At 38.8% G+C, this 14,286-nt stretch overlaps 1 protein-coding gene across 1 annotated transcript in view; it reads right to left on the bottom strand.

Moving 5' to 3' along the window:
* Positions 1-189: 189 nt before the first annotated feature.
* TMPRSS7 (transmembrane serine protease 7) overlaps positions 190-14,286 on the bottom strand; it is a 32,210-nt gene continuing 18,113 nt past the window's right edge. The window contains exons 10-18 of the mRNA XM_074146227.1: positions 14,025-14,131; positions 9,789-9,925; positions 8,591-8,698; positions 7,823-7,933; positions 6,558-6,674; positions 4,887-5,064; positions 4,449-4,717; positions 2,511-2,647; positions 190-360 (exon numbers count right to left, since the gene is read on the bottom strand). Coding sequence (XP_074002328.1) covers positions 190-360; positions 2,511-2,647; positions 4,449-4,717; positions 4,887-5,064; positions 6,558-6,674; positions 7,823-7,933; positions 8,591-8,698; positions 9,789-9,925; positions 14,025-14,131 — 1,335 coding nt within the window. The remainder of the gene's footprint in view (positions 361-2,510; positions 2,648-4,448; positions 4,718-4,886; positions 5,065-6,557; positions 6,675-7,822; positions 7,934-8,590; positions 8,699-9,788; positions 9,926-14,024; positions 14,132-14,286) is intronic.

The raw sequence follows: 14,286 nt of genomic DNA, 5'->3' as shown, positions 1-14,286 counted from the left end.
GTCTCTTCCTCTTTCACCAAGGTTTGAACAAAGGGTATTTGCTACTTCTGTATGTGTACTCCAGAATCAAATATTGTGTCAGTGAGGAGACGTGCAAAGAAATTCCACCACTGAACAGAGTTTTATCAAATATGATTTTTTAATGAAGATGTACAGGACATGTTTTTTTCCAGCAAAACACTTTTCAAGTTACAAGACTGAAGGCACATATTTGTGAATCCATGGTGCAAAATTTGACACTCTTGTGTAGACACCAGGGAAATTTGGTCTTCCACATCCATAACCCCAGCTAACAATGCCAGTCAAAAACCATTTTCCATCTCCGTTGTTTTGACATGACAATGGTCCACCAGAATCACCCTAAAAAGAATATATTAAGTTGTATGTGTTTACAATACAGATTATTAAAACTGAGACAATATTTCACCAAAGATATTTTGCCTTAGTAATTGTAACAGTGATTATATTTTCCCATTCACATAGTTCAAACCATCAGATAGACAACAGGGTCGATTTTTTTCTTGAAGTAAATGGGGTTGCACAGTTGTACCAAAGTTTCACAAGAGAGAGTGCTAGCTCTCAATCTTTAAAGACACTAATAAATATATTATATTTCATGGACTAGGTTTAAAATTAATAGCTGGCTTACTAGCCTCAAACTTACAGCTAACCCAAAATTCTGCTACTTAATATGCATGTTCATTTACAGGTCACACACCTAAAGTAAAAAATAGTAAGCTTCTTAAAGAAATTAAAAATTAAAATACAATTACAGTATTTAATCATTATATAACTTCTTTCAAATTAAAAGTAAATGGAAACAGAATGGATCTCTCAATTGATTTGAGTTTTTTTTTAATTAAGAAGGAAAAAACCCAAAGTGTTGTCCTCTAGTAGATACAAGCCAGCAGGTAATGTTTAGGAGCACACAACGTCTTTGTAATTAGGGCAGTTAAAATGAGGTCTGCTATAGACTTCAAAGCTTTATGCAGCATGACATAATCCTGTAACAGGAGACAATGCAAATAGCATTCTTCTTTTATATGGCATTCTTGTAGAAATATATTGGCAGATGTTCAGGAAAAAAAAAAAAAAAGTGCCACCATTTGAGGACAATCTTTTGGACCAAGCTTATACTTTCTTGTAAGACTCCGCTGTAGACACAATCTCTCCGAAACAGACAGCAGTAGCAAATTAAACTTTGCCAAAACATTAGATGCAACACAGGAATTCCAAAAGCAAAAAGTGAGTTGGTAAAATTTAAGTGTTTTGCAAGAAAAATGCCTTCCTTCTAGACATATATTTTGCTTTAACTTTATATAATCTTAGGATATGCAGGTTGGAAGGGATGCCAGGAGATGATCTAGTAAAGCCAACTGCTGTTCAAAGCAGGATTATCTTGAATTCCCTCAAAAAATTCTTAAAGATTTAATTTAGAAGATTTTTTTTTTCCATCCTTAACAATTAAGATTTTGCATTTGGAGTCCAATTTTCAACTTTTTTCTTTAATTTGTGGGACAAAAGAAAAGTGGAACACCAGCATTTTTCATAGTACCAAAATCTCACATTTTGATTAGCTCTAACTGCCAGAACAGTCACACATCAGTTGCCCTTATAGAAATGCAGCCAAAAGACCCATAAATTATGCCTTTTCTTGGCTATATCTTGAGTGGCCAGACAGACAGCTGCAGAAACTAATTCTCCAGTTAGTGAAAATTACACTCAACGCCAATGGCCTCACTAATCTCTGAAAAGCAGCTGGTGCATTTTGCTCCCTCAGGAAGCCTTCAGAGGCACTGTGGTCTCTCTCACTTTTATGTAGACCAGCGAGATAAATAGTCTTGAAGATTCCAGATCTCCATCATAAAAAATAACAGTTTTACTACTATTTTAGCAGTAAATTTACTACCATTTTACTACTAAATATATATGGTTTATATAAGTTCTATATAACATAGTATAGTACATATTATACAACATATCTAAAATTTGATGTCATATAAATATATATGTAGTGTGTATATATATAGTTTTACTACTATTCACTAGAAGTAAGTTCAGAACTTCATGTTTATTGTCTTTCAGCATTGCAAGATCAGAATATTATACATTTGAAAATTTAGGCCTAGTAGTCTGTATCTCATCAGATAACCCTGGAGGCGTTGAAAAGGGGTGAACCTGAAAAGAGACAAGCTAGTTTTTTGGGGTTTTTTCTTCTACTGGGACACTTTTGTGTTAAAAATTGCCTGACTTCAACTTACTATTGGGACTTGCAAATTGTCTGGTCCTTGACCTGGAACTGAAACTTAGTCATGTTACTCACACATATAAAGCGGCAAAACTCTGAAAACCCTTAGATGATAGATTTGCTGACAGAGAACTCTTACATTGCTGTTTTTCAGAACTGAAGTGTATGGACCACAAAGTGGTCTGCCAGTCAGTTCTGACACCTCATCATGCAACAATGACAGACAAGATAAACCATATGTGAAGTGTGCTGAGATACATACTTTGCATGCATCTCTTTTCCCATTCATTAGACCAGCACAAAACATCCTAGCTGTGATAATCCCATATGTGGAATGACATAACGTTTGGTCAATAATTTCTACTTCTGCTTTCTGAAGAATTGCTGAACCTTCATCATCTGGAAAACAAATTGAAAGAAGGATGATTCAACAGAGTTTAACATTTTACTCATCTATTGAAATACAAAACAAGAAGTGTTCAGAAAATATCCACAGATACTTTTGACCTCCAAGTTACTCCAGATTCCAAATAACTAATGGCACCATCACAGAAAGACTTTTCTAAGTATCGGGCATTTGTGTAATATGCTTATGGTCCTTTGGCCACACCAAATACAATGGCTTAATCATTAGGGTTGGCCAAAAAGCTTTTTCTAATTCCTTTTGCAAAATGTCTCAGTATTTCTTAATTTATTCTATTTTTATTTTTAAGAGGAAACTGGGTTTTACAGGGAATTTGGATCATTACAGGACAGATTTGTTATTAGGGTGGTGTCTCTGAAGGTGCTGGATCCCAAATTAAAATTATGAGTCAGTTAGAGAATGTAAATTCCTCTTTTGGCAGCATAAAGAACTTGGACATATCTCAAACTTTGGTCCTCTCTGTCTGAAAGTTTTGGTAAAATACCTCTTTTCTATAAGACACAAACTTCCAGAAAAACAGAATTAAACTGAATTGTCCCCTCCTTTCAACACAGCAGCCCTACTAATATCGCCAGGCAATCCTCTCAAAATCTGAATATAGCCAAAGAAAATTTACTAACACATTCAAATATGCAAGTGCAGGTTTACATCATGAAACTTCGTTTCCGGATTTGGTAAAGATGGTATGTAATAAAGTACTCTTAAAAAAATACTTAAAAGACTGATTTGGTAATCAAATTGTATAAACCAATGAAGGAAAAGAAAACCCTTTTTTTCTTTTTGAGGCATCTCGTGTATCTTTCAAATAACCAGTTTTAAATTTCACGTGTGACAAACCAGTAGGCCAAAGAGAGACACCACATCACAGGTCCGTACCGTCGTCCTTCCCTGGTGAGATGGTTGCACTTATTTCGCAACCACGTATTCTCTCACAGCTGTTTATAGAGAAGCTGAATGCAATTTGGCAGGTGGTAATTCTGAGAATCCAGTCAAAATGCTGGAGGTTAACTACCTGCTGCTGCTTCGGACTGTGCATTTTTCTCTCCTACTTTCCACCAACAGCAGGTGGCAGCCGGGCCAGGCCTGTGCCGGCAGACTCGGGGTTTGGCACGGTGGCGGTTACACAATTTACACCAAGGGAAGCCATCACACCTTCAGTTACACTGAGACGGCTTTAGGAAAGCGGCCACAAGAGGGGCAGAACGTACCAGCATTTGCACCAGGGAAGAGGCAGCTCAGGAGAAGGTGGTGGGGAGGGCCAGGCCTACCCCTGCCAATGGGGAAGCCTGCCGTTACAAGGGTGGCCATTTTGTCGGGCCGCACTCTGAGGACAGAGCTGGCACCTCGCAGCTGGGGTCGGTGCCACAGGGCTGCTCAGCCTGCAAATGCTGAAGGAGGGACACTTTTGCAGTTTCATCCTCCTGCGACCAGCAGCAAAGGGTCCATTTTAGGCATGCTAAGACACTTCCAAGAGTAACAAAGGGGAAACACAATACTGTGTTACTTCAGAGTAAGTGTAGCTCCCCGCAAGTCTTAGCTAACAAGAGGAGCACACGGGACTTCCAGATCCACAGGAACAGCAGCCAATTTTCCTGACCATATGAAGGTATGTGCATGTAGGAACTACTTCCATAGGACAGTAAATTCAAAACATCGTGATTTTCTGCACAACTCAGTCATGCAGCAAAAGCAGGTGTCCCGTGCACACACCCACAGCTGTGAAGGCTGTTGTTCACCTGGGAACAAAACTAGCTCAGATGAAGCTATAAAACTCACCCGCTTCCTGCTTTTGACCCCAACCTGTTATCCAGCACTTGTCGCCACTGCGGACTTTGTGTGAAAAGGGAGGCACGCAGATTGGCTGGATGACATGGCTCATTGTATCCGGCCACGGCTTGCTCAGCTGCAGCAGTGCAATGTCATAGTCGTAGTTCCTGCTGTTGTAGTATTCGTGGATGATGATCCGTCTCACTGCAGATATAAACTTTGCACGGCCTTGTGTTTGCATCCCCAGGTGAGCATGCCATGCTCTGGGATCAGCCAGCCTGGTTGGGAGCAAACAAACAACCCATCTCTTAAAAAAGTACCTCCAAATGCCCCCCAACAGCATGGCAGGTGAAAGATGCTGCCTCAGTGTGGTTCAGACTCTGGAAGTTAAAGGTGTTTGGGGACTCTGGTGATGTTTGGGACAGAGATAGGGGGAAGACTGCTTACTTGCCCCCTTGAAAGCAGTGAGCTGCAGACACAAGCCATTCTTTTGATATCACTGATGCTCCACAGTAAGCAGCTCCCACAAAATGGAGGCTGACCTGCCAGGGCCATTCACCTTCCTCAGTGTTCATACCGCCTACGATCCGAGAGAAGAGATTTTTGTTCTTGCTGCTGCCACAACCTGCAAAGGATATTTTATATTATAGTCTCCATTCCCAGTGTTTGCCTTTAATGAGAGTTCTTCCTGTGCAGGGCATGAAAGAATCTTGCACTTTGGAATGTTTTGAAATCTATTTCCTTGCCCTGCTCTAAGCAGAAAACTTCTCTATTTGGCTACTCTATTCCTGAAACAAGAGGTGACTCCGTAAAAAAAGGCACTGGCCTGGGAAATTTAATAAGTTTCTTTTCTAGCTCTGCTGCAGCAATTGGCCTCTAAATATTTCTTGTGTCAGAAATGTCAAAGGATCCATTGATTTAATAAGCATCAAAATGAATATATAAAAATAGGCAATCCCTCATCTCTTTTTAATACTATCATCCCTGAACTGAAAGGAGTCTACTGGGAAGGAAGTTCAGCATCATCAGGACACTTATTTCTTGCCAAAACAGAGGGAACTATACAAGAAAAGAGCAGCCACATATGTGTAATTTGGTAACTTATTACTTCAGAAACCAGGTGGTCCAATCATTAATTTGCATGGAAACAACTGAAAGTCTGAAAATGTTGTATATTACCCATAGCTGAAGAAGTCATGTCTCAGCACAAAAAGCTGCACTCTGAAGAGCGAAGGACAAAGACACCTCTGTAGGGCCTTATGCCCATCCCCAGTACATGCACTTAAAGCTTCTGCTCCAAAGTTTTAGTCCCACACTCTGACACACAGGTGTTAATACTTCTGGGCACTTTCCAGAAGTCAGCCAAAGAGTCAAAAGCAGCATTAATGTTTCCAAACACAAATAGTCATACAGCTAATCTTTTAAGATGTCCCACTGGATCCAAGGCAGGTGCTGGCATGTTAGATATATAGGTACCATGCCAGGAACAGCTGAAGGCCAGACAAAATACCTGAAAATATTCAGTTGAAGCAACTAATCCTAACCCCTTTTATTGCTACTGCAGTAACAATCACCTGTTTTGCTGTAAAGCAAAACAAACTGAAAAGCTTGTACAGAGTTTACTTTAGGAAGATTTAAGACTAGAATCTAGCTTGATACTATGAAATATTGTGGTCTTCACTATCCAGAAGAGAGAGAGAAGTGAAAAGTTTGTGCTTTTTTATTTCATTGCAGCTGCGTCACTCCTGAAGTCCAAATACAGTCTGACTCCAACAGAAGTACCCTACACTGCTGCAGACAACAAAAATGCTGCCTTACCAGCTAGCCAAGTTCAGTCTGCAATTAACCCTGCTTCCCTGCTCCTTAACATAGCTACAATAAGCATTATAGCTGACTAAGACTCTCCATAACAGTAAGCTAACTCTCCCACAAGAACTAAGGAAATTCTGCAACCAGACCTGAAGTAAACTGATAGCTGATCATTACCATACTATCACTGAGAGCATGCAATGAAAACTCAATACTTGCTGCATAACTCATACCCACTCCAAAACAGGAAGGTATGAAGGGCTTTATTGTGTAAAAGTTCAAAAGGACGAACATTTGAGAGGGACTTACTGCAGCTGCTTTCATCACTTCCATCAATGCAGTCCACAGTCCCATCACACTTGGCGTTTTGTTTCCTAATGCAAATGTTATTCCTGCACTTAAATGCATGTTTGGTACAAGGAATACCTGAAATAGTTATGGGGAAAAAAAACAAACTATTGGCTTAACTTAACATGTGAAGGCATGCCTGCACAGATAAGAGATTCATACATGTATTAAGAGATAGGAGGGAACATAGCAAAAGACCACTTTGACTGCGTTGGTTTAAACCAATCTCTAAGTAGAATAAACTATTCAAGTAGGATCTTGAGGACCAAGTGCATCTATACTAAGACTTCCATCAAGTTGGCTGAGTCTGAGCAAAAATTTCCTCCCACCCTTTCCCATAGCACTAAAGAACATGGATATATTAACAAAAACTCAGCTGTAGAGCAAGTGTTAGGCTTTAAAGAGAAAACACCCAGTACTCTAGAAAGAGGCCCTCCTTTATATTTCACTATTAAATATGAAACGAAAGATCATAGTGAAAGCAGTGTAACTATTCGTATTCAGTTAAACTGCAACCCCAGCCTTGGCATTTTCCTATTTCCCTGTGGCTTGCAATAAATGAGGCCACTCAAACCCAATCTATTTTTCTTGTCAACACACAGAAATATCCTGTAATCATTTACACAGACTATGTAGTCAAGCAGGTCAAAAACCATTAAACATTAAAACATTAACTTTTAAAAAGTTACTTGCACCGCTTGCCAGTTGTGGTCCCTTTCATATGTCTTGGTATCCATTTATTCTAAAAAGTTAAAGAAAAGGCTGACTCAGAACTTTCATGTGCCTAATGCTAAATTTATAGCTTCCATCGCATTTTAAACACATTAACCTTATAACCCTGAGAACTGCTCCAGGGAAACTATCATTTTTATAGTTATGTTACAGATGGTAAAACAGATCCAGGAAATAATTTGCACAGATTATGTTTTAAAGGGATAAAATCTCAGATTCAGCTTTAAATCCCTAGACACCCATCCTGCACCCAGAGTACTTAAGTCTTCTGCCAGTATTTTGCTGAAACAGATGTTCACGAGCTCATTAAAAAGAAACAGTTTAAAATCAATAATGGCTTATTTATAAGCATATCAAAAAATTGAACAGAATTCTATAACCTGAGTTAAAATTGATAGTGCCTCTTAGCTCTTTGAATATGGCATCCAGTGTTCAAGTCAGGATTGGATAGATGATAGAAGAGAGAAAAAAATTAATCAAGGGAGTAGCCTTACTGTGGGTGCAGTTCTGCTCGTCTTTCCCATTCTCACAATCACTTACTCCATTGCAGGTAAGCAGGGTATCCTGTATTGCGAAGCTGGAATTACAGTTCCGCTCAGGGACAACTTTAAAAACATAAGTCAAATTAGCTACAGAAACATGCTTGTAACACTAACACTACCCTTCTGACTATGCCTGGGTACCACTTTCACAGCTTCACTGGATAGTACGAGTGCCACCTTATGCATGGAGAAAATAAAGCACAAAGGAGTTCAGCGACATATCCCAGTTCATACATTGCCCTAAGTGGAGCGGCCCAAGTTCTAACCCTCTTTCACCATGCACATTTATTATCACTCTCACCTACTCTATGCATGACAATGTGCCGCTCTCCCATGAAAATAAAATAACTCGAATTAGAACAGAAGATTATAATCACCAGCATTTATCACATGAGGAAAAACTAAAATATTACAGCTGTTTTTGCACATCTAACTTTCTTCCTTGTGCTTTCCTGTGCCTTAATTTCTTCATTCTTAGTTTTATCCCTCGCTATGATTAACTATGTCCCTCCCTAATTAACTATGAATTAAGTACTCAGGAGACTAGCTGATAGTCTGTACCTGGAGATAAAAAGAAAGCCTGAAACAGCTTTCTGCGTCCCGCCCCCCCCCCCCCCCCCCCCCAAAAAAAAAAATTCACCTTGTTTCAGCTGCCTTCTAAGACTAGAGAACACATTCATTGAGTTTTACAGTAAAGATCTCTAATAAGTGAATACAAACCACAAAAGAGTTCATCGCTTTCATCAAAGCAGTTGTTTATCCCATCACAGCGCTCCATCTGCTGAACACACAAGCCAGTAGAACACTTGAAATGTCCAGGTGGACATGCTGGAGGTAAAAAAGAAACAATGTAAAAGTTTTCTTTTCCCAAATATTGCCAGCTCATTTCAATTTACAATCACTAAGCTGTTTCAAGGAACGATAGAGTTGATCTAAATTTAATAGTCTGTATGCATTGCCAGCATTTAAATTGAGTTCAGACGTTGAAAAATGGGATTTTAAAAGAGAAGGAAAAACATCTCTGAAGTTCTAATGCGGCTGTTACTGCAATACGTACTGCAGGCTCTACACTAGGACTGGACCAAATCAGCCAGTGTTTTATGGTACAACACAAGACAGCTTAGAATGCCATCTACTTTTAAAGGACAGTCTCACTTCCAATAAACAAATAGTAACCGGTATTCAGGTGACTTAAGAATTACAAAAATATTTGCCTTTTAAAATAAAATCATGAAGTTACCATCTTTTTGCATACTTCACCTATATGCAATGCATAAAATTGCTCTCGTGTGACAAGTAACTATGATTAGAAACTGTTGCTTCTATACTACTTTAACAACATGAATATAATAAGATTAACACAAGGGGAAAAGTAACAGTAAACAGTTGTCTGTTTCAGAACTTGAAAAAACTCACAGTTGGTAAACTTACCAACTTTTCGAGATGTTTTTGAGCTCAGATTTCTACTTGCACACAAAGTATTTAAACTGATGGAAACACTGGAATAAGCAGTTAGTTATTTGGTGCTCTCTGTTCATTATCTGGAAGTCTTTGTAGTACCAGAAGCACTGCAAACAAAACCTTGAGGATGAAACCAAACAGGAACAGCAGACTTCAATTGACTGCACTGTGGCCATAGCCACACAGGAAGCTTTAAGGACTGTGCAGAAGACAGCAGGCTGTGCGTACAGGAAACCAGAGCGTGCTGCACGTGCCCACAAACCTTAGCTGCATAGCCTTGATGAGCTAAAAAAGGCTTTTAGTTTACTAGTCACCTGACTTCATAAGATTGGAAAATAAAAAAAAACACAACACAGAAACCCAACAGAGAATTTCCTGTGTAAACCTAATTAAGTCCTACTGGACATGAAAAATCTGAAATGAAAAGATGGGTTGAAAAATATAAAATCCATCTTACGCTCGCTGATGTTATAGCTGCCATACTCCACCAGAAGTGGTTTCTCTGAAACCTTCGAACTGCACTGAAGCTCAATGTTGACAGCTGAACTTGCAACGTGGAAGACCGTTTGGTGATCAACATAGTAACCGCAGTACCTAAAATTGTTCAATGGAGTTCTAGAGCAGACTTCATATCAAAATTGCCTTGCATACTTTTTAAAATGTCAACATAGCTGAAATTCATCAATACAGTCAGCTGCCATACTTTAATTAAGAACCAAAATCTGAACCAGTACCCAAATTCCCCCAAATGCTGGTTATAATCCTTCATGACCACAAACATGCAAGCAGAACGTTTTGCCAGAAAGTCTAGAGGAATGGAGATTTAATGAAGAAATTTATCATTACAAACATAGGTACTTTTGTCACGACTTCTGATATCCATTTTCAAAAGATTTGGATTTTTGGGAAGACTTAAGTAAGTTTGGTGGGAGGGAAAATGTCAAGACAATGGAGAGCAAGTTTAACTGCCCTGATTTTGAGGATTGCCCCTAAAGGAGAGGGCACAAGATATTGGGATAAAATTGGTCCAACTACTGTGGAGGTAGAGCAGAATAGATTTAGGGAAACTGAAAATATTTATAATGATCACCCGGCCTTCATCCACCATTAACATTTTGGAATTTTAGCTTTGAAAATCATGTCTTCAAATAACTAGACTAGATGGAAAAAAAATCCCTTGGGTGTGCATCTACTTTAAACTGCCATTTTGGCAAAGACTTCCTTGGATTTCTGCCTAGATGCCACTTAACTCAGAGAAACGTAAATGCTCCCTGATGCCAGGAAACATTTATCACATCCATCGCTAATGCATTTCTATCGCCTCTTTCATCAGAGATACCAAAGATGTTGTAACTGGCATCTAGATGTTACTCTAGCTGGAGAGAGAGAAAAAAAAAAAGAAGAAAAAAATTAAGAAGCAAACAAGAAACAAACCACTCCCCACCTGAAAAACCCCAACAGCTCTAATGGGAAGATGTTGCTGGATGGTGCTTTAAAAAACGGAGGCAGTTTTAAATGAAGTAAAACAGTGAACATTGACAGCACAGATTGTTCTAGAAGCAAAAATAAGGACCCTCTCCTCTGTTCCACTAAAGTGCCCTCAAAAAGCAACACCTATGAGAAAAAACATCTGGCTTTAAGACTCCTGTCAAGAAAAGTACTTATCAGCCTAAATAGGTTTAAGAGCGGAAGCAGCTGTATTGATTCTTAGCACACTTGGCACACACTTGGAGTGGGAAGTCAGACACTGCAGTTAGAATGAACTCGAAGAACATGAAAATGGATTATTATATTGCTAAACGGACTATTGGACTGTTATGCAGAGGTAAATATTTCCCTTATTTTGACAATGCCAAGCATTGCACCAGGACTGCTCTTCGTGTCAGAGAACGCAGGGAAATTGGGTAGTGATTTCTGCATGGATAGATGTTGCCTGGTGTCCTGTGCACCCCACTGAAGAATGCCATAGCAATGGCGATGCTCATTCATACGTTTCCATACATGCTCTGTGTCACCTTATGAAAATGAAACATCCTTTTAATAGATCTAAGAGATTTTGTTCCAGCAAAGTTGAAAATAAATGAGCAAAACAATTTTAAAAATAGACTTCTCTTATACATCCTGAAAACAGATGTAAAGAAGAGAGTTAATTTAAGAGCTTTCTACTATAGAAAAGTTAATTAGGAAAAAAAAACTCCATGAAAAAACCCCGAAAAACTACCAACAATAAAAAAAATATATCAGGGCTGAGTGAAGACTTCCTGCTACAGGAAATCTTATTCTCACTCATTTTAGTGTCTCTGTCAATGTTCCCAACCTAAAACATCCCACCAAAGCGCATAGCAAAATCCCACCCAACCATCTGATTCTGCTCAGCCCACAGACATTTTCTACATTTCTCCTTCTGTCAATGACTTAGACAACTTCCCTCCAACAAACCTCAGCACCATTTAAAAAAAAAAAAAAATGCAGGCTGCATTGACCACTTTTCAGCCTCATAAAACAACCTCATCTCACCAGAAGTAGAGGAAGCTCCTGCCCATCTGTGGAAGAGATGAGACAGCTACATCAAGGAAGCTTTCCCCTGTACACAGTGAGAAATGCCATATGTTCGTGGGATTTGTAAGAGAGAGCTACAGATCCTTGGGAGCCTTTTAGTGGTGTTTTACTAGCCATTTCTCCAGGTCCAGGGCAAATGGAGGTTGCAAGGCACCATCTGTAACTCTGTGCCATTGCTGCAGAGAAAAACTAATTAAGGGAATCCTGTCCCATAAGCTGAAGCAAGGAATGGGATACCTTTTCAGGAGACGAGTAGATACAAGCATCACATAGCAGAGACAATGGGATGTTACACGAACAAATTTAAGAAAAATAAAACACTAGTAACCTCTTTGTTCACACTAATGTCTACTGGTCTGCTCACAGGGACTTGATATTTCTGCCTATGAGAATTTCAGCAAAAGCAGTTCATCAGCTGTAATTCCTCTGACTAGTCAGAGGAGCATTTGCGTGTCCACTGAAAGACAGACAAGGAAGAACTATATGGTTGCATTCAGTGTCTCTGTTTAGATAAATTTGTCCCTAGAGGTACAAAGGAACCTTATCTACGCCATCTTCATGGTAGCAGTCTTTATTTATCAAGGTCGGTCTCCTGAAGCTTCTTAACTCTTTTTACCTAAAATAGCAAAATATGCACGCTATAAGCTGCAAATGCAGGAAGCTGAAAAGGTTGGGTGTGTCCCTCCCCCATTTCATTAACCATTGAAATTGGGGTTGGAAATAATCAAATATCAAAACGTTTCATGCTTTAAATCCTATTTTTTTTTCCCATGGAAAGTCGGCGTAGAACAGGAGATCATAGAAGTTCAAAAGCCTTATTTTCAGTGACACTTTCAAAGGAAAGCTTGTCTTAGTCTCCTTATATCATCCACAACTTGCAACAGAAATCAGGAGCGTATATTCTTGTGCAGTACTTCAAAAGTAACCTCAAGTGCATTTCTAAGAGTCATACACTGACATTTGATTCTGTGGAATGTATAATTGGTAGGCTTATTTAAAAGCTGCTCCTTCGTACAGAGAATCCTTGCAATATGAACCCATCATTGTTTTTTTCTCCAGATTTTGCCCTTGATTCATACCTCAGACATCCCTAATATCTCAAATCTTTCCAATTGCATCATAAAATGAACACCAAAAAAAAAAAAAACCCTACAAAAACACCAAATGTTGTCTGTTTTGACTGGTGTTTTGTGTGCCCATCTAGTCCAGCAACCAATTCCCATCAAGGCACAATCTTAGGAGCTTCAGACAAACTTTTTATAGAGAGTTTTCTCTATGTAGGTACAACATGGTATCAAAGAATAGAGAAAGTATTCCTCCCCTCTGTAATTCTTTCAGTTATGCTATTAAAGGCCTGACTGACTTTGCTTAGTTTCAGTAGTGAGTTGAGAAATTCAGTTTCAATTATGATCTTACTGAGGTTTCCATTTGAACAAAATTAAAAAAAAAAAAAAATCTTAAAATACCAACATCTTAAATCTAACCTTGCTTCATCATCCAGTGATTGAAAGAATTGGGGAAAAAATGGGTGGCCAATGTGTATGATAAAGCAGCAGTAATTTAATAATAATAATAAAAAAGCAGTATTTTAATAAAAACCACTTAAGAAATACAGCGTACCTTGGCAGCCACGCTGTGAGGTTTCTCTTTCTAGAGCCAGTGACTGGAATGCAGAAGCAGTTACTCTTCTATTCCCAATAATCTCATTGTAATAGCTTTCACTGAGAAGTTAATTAGGTTTGGTGTCTTCATGAGCAACCATAGAATTAAGTTACACTTAAAAAGGTTTTTACAGCAATTGTTCAGCAATCCCAGAAAACCCAGAATTATTTCAGGGTTCACAGGACATTCATCTTCATCCACTCTTCCCATTTCTTTCTCTCCAAAGAGTACCAAGGGACTTTATTTTCATCTTTCTGGTATGTTCTGATAGAATTTATATGTATAAAATATAACATATATGTATATGTGTGTGTTTTATGAAGATTCAGTTATGCCATCAGCCAAAGTGAAATTTTAAGAGACACCAGTGAGGCATCTCTGTCTTTGTGGAAAGCCTCTGATTAAGCTGCAGTAGTAATGGGAAGGTTTATTTTGGTTATGTTAGTTTAATAACCCATGCAGAAGTACTTACATGTGTTCATTAATTTTCCACCATCCTCGCTCACAGCCCTTAATATTCTTCTCACTGATGGTATAGTTATGAAACTTCAGAGCTATACCGAGGCTTTTCTGTGGAGTCTGTTGTGAGCAAGAAAGACAGTGCAAGCAGTCTTCTTTTTCCTTTTGCGTACATAGTACACAAAAGTCTTTAGACTTATTTCAGCAATTACAGTGCTTGGCAACACCACGCTCTGGGAGCTGTGCTGGCTTTGCCAGCTCAACAGCCAGCACTG

This window comes from Numenius arquata, chromosome 1 (assembly GCF_964106895.1).
Source record: "Numenius arquata chromosome 1, bNumArq3.hap1.1, whole genome shotgun sequence".
Lineage (NCBI taxonomy): Eukaryota > Metazoa > Chordata > Aves > Charadriiformes > Scolopacidae > Numenius > Numenius arquata.
This window is presented reverse-complemented; position numbering and strand designations above follow the sequence as displayed.